This window comes from Camellia sinensis, chromosome 10 (assembly GCF_055761805.1).
Source record: "Camellia sinensis isolate YWXY chromosome 10, ASM5576180v1, whole genome shotgun sequence".
Classification (NCBI taxonomy): Eukaryota; Viridiplantae; Streptophyta; class Magnoliopsida; order Ericales; family Theaceae; genus Camellia; species Camellia sinensis.
Window position 1 is genome coordinate 18,934,485 of NC_138970.1, and position 17,504 is coordinate 18,951,988.

Genomic DNA, 17,504 nt, shown 5'->3' on the forward strand with positions numbered 1-17,504 from the left:
GAAGAAGAGAACTGGGTTGGCCTCCCTATGAAGAGAGAGAGAGAGCCGAAATGGCTATGCAACGAAGAAAAAGTGAGGGGCTATTGATTAGGGTTGCTACCCCTTTCCTTAAATAAAAAAAGAGAGGTGTGATACCTGGAATATCCTCTCAAATATTCTATATATATATATATATATATATAAAAGGGCCAAGCAGTTTACGGGTTAATTTTTTTTTTTTGGCTGATTACATTTCAAAAAGTGAGCTCACATCTGCCCCCCAAAAAAGAAGAAGATAAGGATGGTGGATTTTGTCCTTAACTTCAATATATATAAATAAAGAGGCCAAACTTTTTAAGGTTTGTTCGTTTGACAGGAAGAATTTATTTCCTTGATGGGTTTGTAGCTACGTGGGCCCAAACAGCACAAGATGAGACCCAAAAAAAAAAAAAAAAAATTCAAGTTTTGATTTTCTTTGAAAAAAAAAATAAAAAATCAAAGGTGCAAAAATATGTTTGCCAAACATGGCATAAAGACAAAAAAAATATTCTTTATTATCTTTATTAATTGTCAATTTTATCCATACATTATGAGTCATCAATTTTATCCAAAAGTCACATGAATACCAAATATTCTAGAAAACGTAATGCGAAGCATGGCTGACAAGGTGAAACTATGTATGTTCGAGAAAACTATAATTTTTCATACACGCGAGGGGCAAATGTAAGAGGAGCTAATTTGAGCCCACTAAATTATTTAGGCCCAACAGTCCAAGATTGGTGGGTCCGGATTTATCGCCATCAAACAGGCCGAATCGCTCTAAGCCTCGAAAGGGTTCGGATCCACGAACTTAGAGACTTACTCGGGCCCGGACTCGAAAGGGTATTGAGCAAGCCTAGAGATCTGAGGAACTCGGACTCGAAAGGATTCGGATCCACGAATCTAGAGATCCGAAGCACTTGACTTCGAATGGATTCAAACGCAATCTAGAAGTCGCTCCGTTAATGAGTCCTAGAACACTTGCGGGCTCGAAGCTTTCCGGGATCTACGCACCAGAACCATGGGCGTAATGGAGTCTAAACAAAGGACCCGATCCCGAGGACGGTCAGTGGAGATAAATTCACTCTTCGGTTAAACTAGCCTATACCCGGGTCGAGGTGGCACGATCTAGGGGGTCCTTGAGACTCGGTAATATTTGCGGCAGGGCGTTCTGTTGAACTACCCCTGACCCTTATGCGGCAGGACGTCCTCTGGGACTACCCTTGGCCGTTTGGGATGATTGGGGATCATTGGTTAGGTGTGGCTAAGAAGAAGGGTTCGCTGAGAGGTTGATCTCCTCTTCGGGGTTGTCTCATCCTTGGAGAGGTCACTTCATCGGACAAGGTGATTAGAGAGAATATTCCCCATGTGCCTTGCACATGGGCTCCATCCTACATCATGATGTGCCTATAAATAGCACCCACCCATAGCTTTACAAGGGATGGATTTTGGAGAGATTACTCTTGAGCAAAGAACTAGTTTTCTTTCTCCATTATCAACCTTGAGAGTGAAAGTGAGAGTCTTGCCATTATTCTCTCTCTAGCTACTTTGCCTTTTTCTTCACCTAATCTCTTATCTTCACCATCTCCTTTGCTTTTGTGTTCTTAGTTGAGACTATTGAAGAATCTAAGCCTCTCATCATCTTCTAGAGAATTCGAATTTTTCTTCAAGGATCTTCGAAGATCTTCGAATTTTCCAACAACTTTTCTAAACCCTCTCATACATATAGTCTGTTCTATTGAGGAGTCCAAGGACATTGATGAACTAATGGTTGATGAGTTGCAGAGTTCGTTGCAGGTCCATGAGCAAAAACTCCACCAAAGGATCACTGAGGAGCAAGCCTTGAAGGTCTCAATAAATGGTGAATCTTCAACAGCAAGAGGTCGAGGACGAGGCTGAGGTCAAAGACGAGGAAAAGGCAGAACAGATGATCAAGTTTCTGAATTCAAAGGAAGAGGCCTCAGACGCAACGCTGATTATGCTAAAGCCCAAGAATCAAAGTCCTTCGACAAATCAAATGTTGAGTGCTTCAAATGCCATAGGTATGGTCATTTTCGTTCTGAATGCCATACAAAATTACCTAACGAGAAAGGAGGAACATCAAATTTTATAGAAAAGGAAGATGATATTACTCTTCTTATGGCTTGCAATACCATGGAAGAAACTTTTCCAAACATGTGGTACTTGGACACCGGATCAAGTAACCATATGTGCAGAGACAAGTCCATGTTCTCTGAGTCGGATGAATCTTTTAATAGCTCTGTAAAATTTTGTGATGATTCTAGATTATCTGTTATGGGAAAGGGAAAAATTAGCTTCCAAATTTCAAAACATTCTCTTTCAAATGTGTTTTATGTTCCTGGTTTGAAGAATAATCTGTTAAGTGTGGGACAACTTCAAGAAAAGGATTATGAGATTATTATGAAAAGGGGAACTTGCCAAATACAACATCCGGAAAAGGGTTTGATTGCTCAAGTTAATATGACTTGAAATCGGATGTTTCCTTTATATCTTTGCAATGATACCCTTCCTTGTTTTGCTGCTATGGTGAAAGACCAAACATGGTTATGGCATCTTCGTTATGGCCATTTGAACTTCAATGGTCTAAAGATTCTTCATCAGAAAAATATGGTGTCTGGTCTTCTGCAGATTGATCACGTTTCCCAAGTATGTGAAGGCTGTGTTGTTGGCAAACAACATCGTAATGCATTTCCAAAAGGGAGAGCATGGAGAGCCAAGAAAGTGTTGGAGCTGGTCCATTCCGATATCTATGGGCTATAAATCCACCATCCAATAGTAATAGCAGGTATTTTATTACCTTTATCGATGACTTTAGTCAGAAAACATGGGTCTATTTCTTGCAGGAAAAATCTGAAGCTTTTTCAGCATTCAAAAATTATAAGGCCCTTGTTGAGAAAGAAGTTAGGAAAGTTATCCAAACTCTTCGAATTGATCGGGGTGGGGAATTTAACTCATGAGAATTTGCAAATTTTTGTGAGATGCATGGAATCAAAAGACAGCTTACAGCTTCCTATACCCCGCAGCAAAATGGTGTGGCGGAGCGAAAAAATCGTACCATCTTAAACACGATACGGAGCATGTTAAGCACATCTGGTCTTCCAAACAGTTTCTAGCCTGAAGCAATCTTGTGGAGTATTAATCTCTTAAACAGAAGTCCAACAATAGCTGTCAGAAATATGACGCCCGAAGAAGCATGGTGCGGAAGACAGCCTAGTGTTGCTCACTTGCGAATTTTTGGGTGCATAGCATACGCACATGTTCCAGATGAAAAGCGGAAGAAGCTCGATGATAAAGGTGTAAAGGGTATTTTTCTCGGGATTAGCGAACAATCCAAAGCCTATAAATTGTACAATCCGATCACTGAAAAAATCGTCATTAGCCGTGATATGGTGTTTGATGAAGATAAGACATGGCCATGGTGTCACGACCCAAACTCGCCCCTATAGGTTTAGCATCATAACCGGCCAGTAATCCTTGGATTATCGAAGGCCTCTGAACAGATTGACAAAATTGAGGGGCTAGCGGAAGCTAATACATAAATATAGTTGTCCAATGAGCTGTGCTGACTTATATGAAACGAAAAATTTAGAAACTTTATATACATAATCAAAAGTCATTCATACATTATACCCACATACATTAAAGTATCTTAAGTACAGCCAACAGAACAACCGAGTCTTATATATACAGAAACAATAGAACTTAAACACTTGAGAGACTCCAGGAACCTCCATGTAAGGCACAATGGTTGGCTGACAACAGAACACAAATCCAGACAAAAGCCTTCAGGCTCGATCTCCAGAATGCCTACCTATACATATATATACACACAGTGAGCTAAAGTCCAGTGAATAACATCAATGTAGAGAGGTTAGTGAACGAAATCTGAACATATCATAAGCGTAAAACAGATCATAGCATAATCATTCTCGTATCAGAACATAATAATGGTACATCCCATAGAACACATCACATAACGTCTTCCGCCTAGAGTAATCGGTTCTGGATACCGATTAAACACATATCACCACAATGAAATGGCTAACGAGATCTCGTAATCACATGAATGTCATGGACCCGCATTAACATGCCGTCCCCCATGACTTGGAACTATCTGTGGATGTCATAATAGATTCAAACATGGAACATTCGTTCACGAAAACAGATATTATTTCAGAAATGGTAACTTATCATAGTTCAGTTGAAACATAATTCATATGAACGTATTTTTACAATAACGTTACTCACAGTGGTTCTCGCAAACGGTCAATCAATCTCCAGACGTTGACCTATAGACACAAAAGCACATAACACAAACATATCTTATCATTACACATTCAGGTGGCCATTACGGCTTAGCTTTCATTACAATAGCTCATATTCTTTCTTATCACATTGCTTAAAACACACTCTTATAAACTCTTAACTTAGTACATTCTTTCTCTTAGTGTGTTTCTAATCCATAACCTCATTACTATGGCTTAATTAAGGCTTAGGAATACCTAAGATGCAATGAAGATGCCAAAATGGTTTGGAAAACACTTAGTCAAATTTTCTGAAAATGAGGTCCCCGCTCAAGCGTAACTTTCCTCGCTCGAGCGAACATGCAAAATGTGGGTGGTCGCTCGAGCGCAGATTCCTTCGCTCGAGCGATCTGCAAAGATATGAAACTTCTGGGAGCTTGCAATTCACGCTCGAACGGACTTTAGGTCGCTCGAGTGGAAGTGCACGCACAAAGAGTGGTCGCTTGAGCGTGAACTCCCACGCTCGAGCGTGGATGCAAATTCTAGAATTTCAAAATTGCATCTCCAAGCTCAAAATTTGAATCTCAATCTTCAAAACACATCTCTTGGGCCCCAAAGCTTGAGATAACACAGAAAACTTGTAAAACATGATGAATTAAGGATTATTTCATAAAATCATGGCTCAAGAGTTTGCCAAAAGCTCATAATTTCAACTTAAACTTTAAGAATGTTCATGAACACAACATGCATGGATTTTCTTGATCTTGAGCTTCTCAAAACATGATCAAATACCACAAAACAACTTGAAACTTGAAGATTTCCCATAATTAAGATGAATATCAAACATGCATGAGAAAATTCTTGGGAATCATGCTCAATTTGTAAAGAAATAGACATGCATGCAAAACTTTCAAACTCTTTTCTTCCAAACTCATGAAACTAGCAAATTGAGTTCATAAACTCCATGCATGAGGGAAATCCTTTTCAAAACATGAATTTAAGTGAAGGAACATAATATTTCAAACATGGATGATATGAATCATGTTCAAAATGATGAAATTAAACTAAACTAAGCATGCATGTATGAATTAACTCTAAATTCATCATCTTTGGTCCAATTCTTGTACACAATCACAAATTCTTTTTGAAATGATCTACTTGATGGTTAAAACTCATAATTAAGTCTTAAATCCTTACCTAGAGTCTTGAATTACTCTTGTTCTAGCACAATCTTGGTGAATTCAACACAAAACCTTCAATTCTTCTTCAATCTCTTCCTTTCTCTCTCTAGAATTGTGCTCCCTTTCTCTCTAAAATGTCTCACCAGATTTCCACTCAAAGGATAAAAGAAATGAGCTCAAAATGAGCTTATATCTCACATATATAGCTATGATGTTAAAATACATTAATTAGAATATAAGGATAACCAAACACGACTTAATTAATCAGACTGAATCAATTTTTAATAAAATTTGCCATATGGTTCTAAAAATTTCAAATAACATATTGACGTAATCAATTTCGGTTTCGGATGCCGATAAGGCTTTCAATTTTCATATTAAAGCGGAATTCCAGACAGGCATTTTTACAAGTAACAGATAGAAAGCCAAAATCGTGCAAAACACAAAATAAACACATAATTTATTTTAATTCTCTCATTAGCATCATTAATCACGGATTAGCAGCTAATTACGGATCGGGGTTATTACACATGGACTCCTACTATTTCAGGGCAGTCCATTCCTGTCCATTTTGAAGACGAGGAACAGTCACAAGTTTCTTCCGAACAGCCACAAGTTTCTTCTTCGCATCTATCGGGCACTTCATCTGGAGAAGACCAATCTGAAATTTCAGAACAGACATGGCCTCAACGCACGAAGAGTCGACCAGCTTGGATGCGAGAATATGAGGTAACTGGAATTGATCAATTTGACGATCCCATTACCCATTTTGCTTTACTTTCAGATTGTGATCCAGTAATATTTAATAATGCGGTTCAAGATCCAAAATGGCAGCAAGCTATGGATGAGGAAATTCATGCAATTGAGAAAAATAATACTTGGGAATTAACTAATATTCCCAAAGGCCACAAGTCGATCGATGTTAAGTGGGTGTATAAAACAAAGCTGAATGCACAAAGCAAAATTGAAAAATACAAAGCTCGTTTGATCGCTAAAGGATATAAACAACACCTTGGAATCGACTATAACGAAGTTTTTGCTCCAGTTGCAAGGCATGATACCATCAGATTGGTAATTGCATTAGCAGCACCAAATTCATGGCCTATATTTCAATTGGATGTTAAATCAACATTTCTCTATGGAGATTTGCAAGAAGAGGTATACGTTGATCAACCTCCAGGTTATGTATGTCAAGGGAATGAGACTAAGGTGTATAAGTTAAGAAAGGCTCTATATGGATTAAAACAAGCTCCCCGAGCTTGGTATAGTCGTATAGAAGCATATTTCTTAAAGTCAGGCTTTCAAAAGTGCCCATATGAGCCTACTTTATTCATAAAATCAGAATCTGATGGCAAGTTACTAATTGTATGCTTATATGTGGACGATTTGATCTACACCGGAAATGATAGTGCAATGTTTGATGCATTCAAGTCCTCGATGATGAAAGAATTTGCAATGACTGATCTTGGCATGCTACACTACTTCCTTGGCATCGAAGTAATTCAATCTTCTGATGCTATTTTTCTCTCGCAGCGAAAATATGCTCAAGACATTTTGGCCAAGTTTCAGCTGCAACAATGCAACTCAGTTGGTGCAACAATGCAACTCAGTTGGTACACCAATTGACCTTGGTTTGAAGCTAACCAAAGATCCTGAAGGAAAGAAGATTGATAACATTCTATACAAGCAAATGGTTGGAAGTTTAATGTACTTGACAATAACCAGACCTGATATAAAGCATGGAGTTAGTTTGATCAGTCGATACATGGAACACCCTACGGAGTTGTATCTCCTCGCTGCCAAGAGAATTTTTCGGTACTTGAAGGGAACAACAGATTTTGGCATATTGTACAAGAAAGGAGAACAATCTGGTCTAATTGGTTTCACTGATAGCGATTATGCTGGTGATTCCAATGATAGGAAAAGTACATCCGGTTACATTTTTACGATGGGCTCAGGTGTGATCTCATGGTTATCAAGAAAACAGCCTATTGTCACTTTGTCCACCACTGAAGCAGAGTTTGTTGCTGTAGCTTCGTGTGCCTGTTAAGCTATCTGGTTGAGAAGGTTACTTGAAACACTACAGCATCCTCACAATGGTTCCACTCCCATCTACTGCGGTAACAGTTCAACGATCAAGCTTTCAAAGAATCCTGTTCTCCATGGCAGAAGCAAGCATATCGATGTACGATATCACTTCTTACGTGATCTAGTCAAGGATGAAACTCTAGATCTGAAGCATTGCAGAAGTGAGGATCAGCTCGCAGATATTCTGACTAAACCCCTCAAATTACCTGCTTTCTTGAAGCTACGACATCTACTTGGAGTGTGCTCTGTAGTTAATTCTGATGTGAAATAACCCACTAAACTAAATGTTTGCAGTACACTCAGTTTAAGGGGTGGTGTTAAGAATTTAGTTGAGTCTTGTCCTGTTTTTTCTGGCATTGACCACTTCTTTAGGAACTGAATAAGTCTGTTGTAGACTTGGTAGAATTTAAGTTAGTTTCTTCTTTCATGTTGAGTCAGTTCCTTATTTTGAGGATATTCAGTTGTGTAAATTTCTATTTAAACAACATCAGTGCAATGAATAAATTAAGACTTTTGATCTCTATGTTACTGTGAGTTTAACAATGCTGATCTTGTTTTCTTCTAAAAAAAGTTTAAAGCTTGAACCACAAAATGGCACGAACAGAACCACGTAAACGGAAGCGTAGAGAAGAGAAATATGATACAGAAGACATAGAACAGTTTATGGTAGAGGAAATAGATGGGGTAATGGGTAAAGAGGAGATAGAAAATGCACCAGATGAAGAGAAAGAAACAGAAAATGTAGATGAACTTGCCGGTATTCCAATTCAACCGTATGATCACGAGGCCCAGACTGGGGCTATTTTCATTCTTGAGAATGCTTCTTTGGAAGTTGTAAAACTCGGAAAGGTCTGTATAAATTTTATTATCTTTGTCTTTTTCGATTTCTATATTCTTTCTTAAACTTATTTTTCTTGGGTTTAGGATTATGGTGCTTTCAAACTTTTATTGTAGTTGTGTTTCTTGAGGGTTAAGGACTTAGGCTTGAGCATTTTGGTTGGGATTTCATAAGGATCTTCCGTCATTGGGGAATGTTTCAAATTTTTTGTTCTAGTTTTGTGTTTGGTTGGGTTTCTTAAGGATCTTCCATCATTGGGTTTAGAGTATCTCTTCATCTGTGTGCACACACACATGATGCATGTAATTTTGCCTAATAGCTTTTTTATATCCATACAGTTTTACCAGCTTTTGAACTCAGATCATGACAAATTTCTGAGAAGTAATAACAAAAATTCTGCTGATTACCGGCCAGATATTGCTCATCAGGTACTGAACTTTGGTGTTACGGTCCATATCCTTTTGTTGAAAAGTTCAGTTGTTTTAACTTTTTTGCTGTTTACATATGGTCGACATTGGTGTGTATAAGTCTAAATCATGGTTATCAGGAAACACCAGCTTCCCAACAATTTATGTTCCCAAAACATTGTACATTTTCATTTGAGAACACCCACATTCAGAAAACATTGGATCACCTTCATTCTAGAACACCGAGTATAATGATTAGAAAAAGCTGGTTCTTATTCTTTGGTGTAATTATCCTATTATAAGACGAAACATTCGAAAAGGATAAAAAATAAAAATAAAAATAAAAAAAAACTATGGAATAGAGGATTTTTGGAGGAGATAAATAAAAGAGGGCCATAGTGGAAGGAGAACTACTCCACGTTTAGAACTGTCTAATTACATTCCAACTATGTAATCTGTGTAGCGTTAAAACCAAGGTATTTTGAGTGTTTATACCATATTCCTGTCCTCTTTGTTGTTTTGTGAGGGGATTGGGGACAGTCATGGGCCGTATGGGGTGGGTTTGTGGAAGAGCATTATGAAGGTGAGATGAATTTACTAAGAGAATTGTTTTTAAATTGGGTAATGGGAATAGAGTGAAGCTTTGGCTTGACTGTGGTATGATCACCATTTGGAGGATTTTTTTTCCTGATTTATTTGATTTGACAATTGGTAGTGAACAAGGATGCTTCAGTTCAGGAGAACTTGTTGGTTTCAGCCTCAAAATAGTGCAGCGGTGTGGAGTTCGTTGGCCATTTTGATCGGCTTACATTTTATTCTACATAGTTGCATTGTCCAAAAAACTTAGTTTCGTTACAATATTTTTAGCAGCCAGTTGGCTACTTCTCTAGTTAGCATTTATGAGGCTTATGTTAAATTGTATTAACTTGTTTTTCCAACCACATTGATCATAAAGTTATGCTTTCCTGCTATCCTAGCAATTTTAGATAGCCCCCTAAATAAAGCTGGGAGATTACGAGCATTGTATGTGAAAACGGAAAACGGTGTTCTATTTGAAATTAAACCATATGTTCGTATTCCAAGGACATATAAGCGCTTTTCTGGTATCATGTGTAAGTTACCCAAACACTTATTTTGCTATATATACTATCATTTCTTTCCATTGTTTTGCCTTGTAGGAATTCCATTGTCTTTCTCCTACTTTCTAAGTCTCTTAATAATCATTTCAGCGCTGCTGCTACAAAAATTGAGTATAACTGCTGTTGGTGAGAGTGAAAAACTATTGCGTGTGATCAAGAACCCGGTGACACAATATTTACCGCTCAACTCTCGTAAAATAGGTAAGCAATCCTTTTAAGTGTTCTTATCTGATGAATTGGCATCAAGCAGAAATGATAAAATTGCTTTCTTGCATATCAGGCTTCTCCTATATTTCAGAAAAATTGGTTGATATAAGAGACTATGTGGCTGCTGTTAGTGATGATGTGAATTTTGTTTTTGTGGTATGTCTAAAGCTACTTATGCTTTAAAATTTTGTATGCACTTGATTGGTACTACATTCTTGGCCCCATGAATGTACAGGTTGGTGCAATGGCCCATGGGAAAATTGATATTAAGGATTATGCAGATGATTTTATCTCAAGTAAGCTAATTCTGAATTTTTTTTCTTAACTTTCTTGAATATATATTTGTAGTAGAAATTACGCGTCCTACACATATCTTTTCGCATCTAATTTCCTCTCTTTGGTGTAATTGGCATCTTTGTCAGTGCTATCTAGATGGTAGTGGTTTAGTTGGTTTAGCATCTTATTTACATAGTGCTGAAGGAATTGGTATATCTTGTGTGCGGACTATTGGAGATTGAATGCCTATTTAAGAAACACGAACATGGACATGGGACAAAATGATTTAAAAAAATAAGACATGATCATGGTGGGAATATGGCAAATTTTTCAATATACTTTTGTTTGCTATTTATATGAATATAAATTTAGAACACAGACAAAGTGGCATCAATATATATATACATGTGGGTGTATTTTTTTACTTTGATCCAAATCAACTTTCTAAAATATTTATGAAAAAAAAATTCACTGGAACACAAGACACGCGTGTCAGTGAAGTGTCCCCAAAGTGTCCTATAAGAAAAAAACAAAAAAATAGGCATGTTTGACACGTGGACACATGTGAATGTGGCATGTCAGTGTTCCGATACTTGTCGGACATGTACACAACATCTATTTTGGAGCCCCCCGTGCTTCCTACGTATTGGACACCACGGCATCCATTTTGGAGTACCCGTGCTTCCTTGACGCCTATCTATTACAAACTATATTGTGCATCGGTTGTGTTGGAATTTATTGCATTCTTGATCAAGTTGTATTAATCCTCAAGGTAGGCTTGTTGGTTGAAAGTTGCCGAAGAATGTCTTCTATATACTTGTGAGCAAATAACATATCATGTATAGTCTTCTTCTATCAAATCCATCTATGGAGTAGCACCGTAATTTTGGGTTAGTTGACATTATAACAGTTTATATATCCAACTATCTATATAAAGATTACAAAGTTTTAAGGTCCATTAAGTCACATATACATACCACTGTACTCAAAGTTCTCATGAGCATACTGCATAACTCTCCTAAGGATTCTGCGGTTGTTCGTCTTATTTGTTTGCCGATGTTTCTTGGACCCTTTACTTCAGCCTGGAATATGTTAGGGAAAATCGATGTGATTCTCCACAAGTAAATCAATCAATGGGAATAAAAACTAATACGGAAAAATTAAATCAAAGGCAACACAAGATTTTTTACGTGGTTCCCTCAATGTGAGGTACGTCCACGGGATCGAAATCCGATTCCACTATCAACCAAATAAGTTCCAAATGATTACAAACGAGACACTAATGGTCTCACAAAACCACCCTTAGGTGAATTCCAAATAATCACAAATAAACAAGAGGAAAGACCTCACCAAATAGAAGAATCAAAATCTTCGAAACCAGAATTGAAGAAAATCCAAAATAACGATCCAAATCAACTTCCACACAAAGGAAACAAAAGCTTGAACAAATCAAGCACTGTTGACCAATCTTCCCCAATTGTCCATTCACCGGCACTATTCCCGATGCAGTATATCAGCCGCCGTCCACATTCTTTTTTGTGTGTTGAACAAAAATAATATATATTGAATCTTAGGTTTTTGGAATCAAACCCTAATTGTATCCCAATTGAATTGGGCCTCCACAAATATAATATATAAAAATATATTATACTTAAACCAAGTCAAATTAAAATTCTTTAACAAACCAATTGGGTCCCACACTCCAATAAGGAGGTATATCCAACAATTCTCCCCCTACCGACTTAGGTGGAGATATCAACCATACCGGCCAAAGTTCGACACTTCAAATGTTTGTCCCTCGACAAAGTCTTTGTCAACATGTCTGAAATATTATCATCTATGTGAACCTTTTCGAGTTGTAACAATTTCGAATCTAACACATCACGAATCCAGTGGTATCTCACATCAATGTGTTTCGATCTCGAATGAAAAGTAGAATTTTTACTCAAGTGAATAGCACTTTGGCTATCACAATAAAGCACATACTTTTCTTGTTTTAAACCCAACTCTTGCAAAAATTTCTTCAACCATAACTCTTCTTCGCAAGCTTCCGTAATAGCAATAAATTCTGCTTCGGTAGTTGAGAGAGTAATACATTTTTGTAATTTAGATTGCCATGCCACAGCTCCCCCTGTAAAAGTCATCAAATACCCCGAAGTAGATTTCCTAGAATCAATATCACCGCCCATGTCAGAATCTGTGAACCCATCAAGTATCGGCTTACCATCCCCAAAACACAAACACACCTTCGAAGTCCCTCGAAGATATCTTAGAATCCATTTTACCGCTGCCCAATGTTCTTTTCCAGGATTAGAGAGAAAACGACTCACCACACCAACGGCGTGAGCAATATATCTGGCCTTGTACAAACCATGGCGTACATCAAAGAACCAACTGCTGAAGCATAAGGAATTTTCAACATCTCTTCCTTGTCTTTCTCACTTGTAGGACATTGATTCGAACTAAGCTTGAAGTGACCCGCAAGTAGACAACCAACCGGCTTTGCTTTATTCATGTTGAACCTCTCAAGAACTTTCTCAATGTAGCTTTCTTGAGACAACCAAATCAGCCCCTCTTTGCGATTACGAACAATTTTCATACCAAGTATTTGCTTTGCCGGTCCCAAATCTTTCACAGCAAAAGACTTGCTCAACTCCAATTTCAACCTATTAATCATGGTAGAATCTTGACCCACAATTAACATATCATCAACATAAAGCAAAAGAATAATAAATTTGCCATCCGGGAAATTTTTCACAAACGCACAATGGTCCGAAGTGGTTTTAGAAAAATCATTATTCATCATGAAAGAGTCAAATTTTTTGTACCATTGCCGCGTGGCTTGCTTGAGGCCATACAAACTTTTCTTCAATTTGTAAACAAATTTCTCTTTCCCTTTCTCTACAAAACCTTCCGGTTGCTCCATGTAAATTTTTTCTTCAAGCTCACCGTGAAGAAATGCGGTCTTCACATCAAGTTGCTCAACTTCAAGGTTCATACTTGCAACCATGCCAAGTACAACCCGAATAGAAGACATCTTTACAACCGGCGAGAAAATCTCATCAAAGTCAATACCTTTCTTTTGCCCAAAGCCTTTCACAAAAAGACGTGTCTTGTACCTCAGATTCTTGCCATCATTCTTTAATTTGAAAACCCACTTATTTTTCAGAATTTTCCTCCCTTTAGGCAACTTCACTAAATCATAAGTCTGGTTTTCAAGCAAGGAATTCATCTCCTCTTCCATGGCTTTTTTTCAATCACCTTTCTTTGCATGCTCAATTGCTTCTTGGTAGCTCTCAGGCTCCCCTTGATCAGAAATCAACACAAATTCAGTGGGAGGATACTTTCTTGAAGGCTGTCGGTCCCTTGTAGATTTCCTCAACTCAAGTTGTGGTGGCGGTTCTTGAGTTGGATGCTCTTCTTCAATTTCTGGGTCAACTTCATTAGGATTAGCATCATCCTCCACATCTTCAATAGGTAGCTGCACATCTCCCCCATTTTCATCATCAACTGAAGATGAAGGAGATGGATCCATGTCAATGAGATCACTAGTTTTTGGCTCCGGTTGATCACCTTTGGCAAAGTCTTCAATTGTTTGGTCTTCAAGAAACACAACATCACGACTTCGAATAATTTTCTTATCGACCGGATCTCACAATCTATAACCGAACTCATCACGCCCATAGCCAAGGAAAATGCATTGTCTTGACTTACTATCAAGCTTGGACCTCTCATCCTTTGGAATGTGAACAAAAGCTCGGCAACCAAACACTCTCAAGTGCTCATAAGATACATCTTTACCGGTCCAAACTCTTTCTGGAACATCACCATTCAAAGGATAGGAAGGAGAAAAATTGATCACGTCAACCGCTGTCTTCAATGCCTCACCCCAAAAGGATCTTGGCAATTTAGCTTGTGAAAGCAAACACCTTGTTCTTTCCACAATGGTGCGGTTCATCCTCTCGGCAACTCCATTTTGTTGAGGAGTCTTCTTAACTGTCTTTTGATGCCGAATACCTTGGCTGCGACAATACTCATCAAATGGCCCAATGTATTCACCACCATTGTCTGATCGGATGCACTTTAATTTCTGCCCTGTTTCTCTTTCAACCATGGCCTGAAAATGCTTAAATACTTCTAGAACTTGATCTTTAGTTTTTAGTAGAAAAGCCCAAACTTTCCTTGAATGATCATCAATGAAAGTAACAAAATAAAGTGCACCACCATGTGTTCTAACTTTTAAAGGACCACAAACATCCGAATGAATCAACTCCAAAACATTTTCTTTTCTAGAAGCATCATTTTTATGAAAAGAAACTCTATGTTGTTTACCCGCCAAACAACGAACACAAGTTTTAAGATGTGTACCTTTCAAACCGGGTAGAAGCTCTTTCTTGAACAAAACTTGCATCCCCTTTTCACTCATATGGCCAAGCCGCTTGTGCCACAATTCGCTAGAAGTATCATCTTCAAGTGCATTGACAACACCTTTACAAATTTTTCCTTGCATCGAACAAAGTGTAGGAGTCTTCTTGCACTTAGCCACCACCAAAGAACCCTTTGTGAGCTTCCATATTCCATCACCAAATTTGTTGTTGAAGCCTTCATCATCTAGCTTCCCAGTAGAGATCAAATTGAGGCGAATGTCGGGAACATGCCTCACATCTTTAAGCAACAACTTGCAGCCCAAATTTGTTTCCAAGCAAACATCACCCATGCCAATAATCTTGGACAAACCTTCATTACCCATTCGAACAAAACCATAATGTCCTTCGGTGTAGGTAGTGAAGAAATCAACTCGAGAAGTCACATGAAAAGAAGCATCGGAATCAATCACCCAATTGCTCTCTTGGCCCACAAAATTGATATAATCATCTTCACAAACGACCATGAGATCATCGGTAGTAACTGTCGTTGTGTTTTCTTGCTTCTTATCCACACTTTTGTCACGCCTTTTCTCCTTGTTCTTGAGCTTTCGGCATTCTCGCTTCATGTGCCCTTTCTCATGGCAATAATGGCACTCAATGTCTTTCTTTGAAAAAGAACCATCTTTTGATTTGTCACGGCTTTGATCACGACCATGAGGAGTCTTACTCCTCCCACTTGTTTTGCTTCGGCCTCTCACAACAAATGCTTCTGAATGAGAGGAACCCGCTGATTTTCTTCTAGTTTCTTCATTCAACAGGCTACTAGTGACTTGGCCCATTGTGACAACTCCATCGGGCGCCGAATTACTAACGGTCACAACCAAAGTCTCCCAACTTTCGGGCAAAGAACTAAGTAGCATCAAAGCCTGCAACTCATCATCAAAAACAATTTTCATAGAAGCAAGTTGGTTAACAATACTCTTTATTTCATTCAGATGTTCCAGAATAGGGCTGCCCTCTTTATATTTTAAATTAACCAACTTACGAAACAGAAAAGCTTTATTTGTGGCTGATTTTCTATCATGAAGGCTCTCTAATTTTTTCCATAAATTATGTGCTGAAGTTTCAGTAGCAACATGATGAAACACACTGTCATCAATTCATTGACGGATAACACCAACGGCTTTTCGATTAAGCCTATTCCATTCATCATCGGGTTTACCACTATCACCCTCAATGGGTCTATACAAATCTTTACAAAATAATAGGTCCTCCATTTTGGTTTTCCAAGTTACCCAATTGCTTCCATTGAAGCTAGATATACGACCCACATTCCCTTCCATTGATTTACACAAATAATTAAACCCAAATAAACTGTAAGCTCTGATACCAGTTGTTAGGGAAAATCGATGTGATTCTCCACAAGTAAATCAATTAATGGGAATAAAAACTAATGCAGAAAAATTAAATCAAAGGCAACACAAGAATTTTTACGTGGTTCCCTCAATGTGAGGTACGTCCACGGGATCGAAATCCGATTCCACTATCAACCAAATAAGTTTCAAACGATTACAAACGAGACACTAATGGTCTCACAAAACCACCATTAGGTGAATTCCAAATAATCACAAATAAATAAGAGGAAAGACCTCACCAAATAGAAGAATCAAAATCTTCGAAACCAGAGTTGAAGAAAACCCAAAATAACGATCTAAATTAACTTCCACACAAAGTAAACAAATGCTTGAACAAATCAAGCACTGTTGACCAATCTTCCCCAATTGTCCATTCACCGGCACTATTCCCGATGCAGTGTATCAGCCGCCGTCCACATTCTTTTTTGTGTGTTGAACAAAAATAATATATATTGAATCTTAGGTTTTTGGAATCAAACCCTAATTGTATCCCAATTGAATTGGGCCTCCACAAATATAATATATAAAATATATTATACCTAAACCAAGTCAAATTAAAATTCTTTAACAAACCAATTGGGTCCCACACTCCAATAAGGAGGTATATCCAACAGAATACCCATATTGACACCACACAAGATGGTATATATATGCATAGTCAACACTTGAAACTAAATTAGATAGGAGGTAGAAAAGTTACACGTGGACATGCTTTGACCCCCATGCAACGTAGAGATCTAATCCAGAACTGATTGTTCAAGTAGATATTGGTTCAAACTTAGAAGATTATGTTCTAATATGCCGTTTAATATCAATTGTTAATTGGTTGCATAATTATGATACATTCTTTTGTTGTTCTCAGCTTTTTTTTTCTTTCAAATCCCAACTCCCAATTTGTGCAGTTTCTGGTTATCCAATGAGTGCAGCAGTCTATATTTCAAGAATTTGTGGTGGTTTGGAGCACAAGTGGAAAATCTAGTAAGCCCAGCAATCAGTCAAAGTATTATCTACATATTCGGCGCTTTATATCTCATTTTGTGGTGCTACATGTACTCATTTGGTGCCATGAACCAAGGTTCTATGGAATTTTGAATCATAGCATGTTTCTTGTCAAAGCTCCTCCTGTCAGCTTCCAATGGCCATTTCCGAATGTACTTGTATAGCCCTGTCTGTCCAGGGTGCTTCCGGAGATAAGATTGAGGCACAAATCTGGAACATGCCTCACATCTTTGAGAACCAGCTTGTGTCCAGCATTAGTCTGAATGCTAATATCTCCAATACCCACAATCTTCAAATAGCTAGA

General features: G+C 38.0%; 2 protein-coding genes and 1 pseudogene across 2 annotated transcripts; all 3 read left to right on the forward strand.

Annotated features, from left to right (window-relative positions):
* Positions 1-1,876: 1,876 nt before the first annotated feature.
* On the forward strand, positions 1,877-2,508 carry LOC145800192 (uncharacterized). Its single transcript, XM_082889836.1, has 2 exons — positions 1,877-1,953; positions 2,061-2,508. The coding sequence occupies exons 1-2, from the start codon at positions 1,877-1,879 to the stop codon at positions 2,506-2,508; spliced, it is 525 nt and encodes a 174-aa protein (XP_082745962.1).
* Positions 2,509-7,154: 4,646 nt separating this feature from the next.
* On the forward strand, positions 7,155-7,823 carry LOC145800193 (secreted RxLR effector protein 161 pseudogene; annotated as a pseudogene).
* A 320-nt stretch (positions 7,824-8,143) lies between these two features.
* LOC114320343 (uncharacterized) lies at positions 8,144-17,295 on the forward strand. Its single transcript, XM_082889837.1, has 7 exons — positions 8,144-8,401; positions 8,729-8,818; positions 9,765-9,909; positions 10,027-10,137; positions 10,217-10,299; positions 10,379-10,439; positions 17,104-17,295. Exons 1-7 carry the CDS (start codon positions 8,144-8,146, stop codon positions 17,178-17,180), a joined length of 825 nt encoding a protein of 274 aa, XP_082745963.1. The 3' UTR covers positions 17,181-17,295.
* Positions 17,296-17,504: the final 209 nt, after the last annotated feature.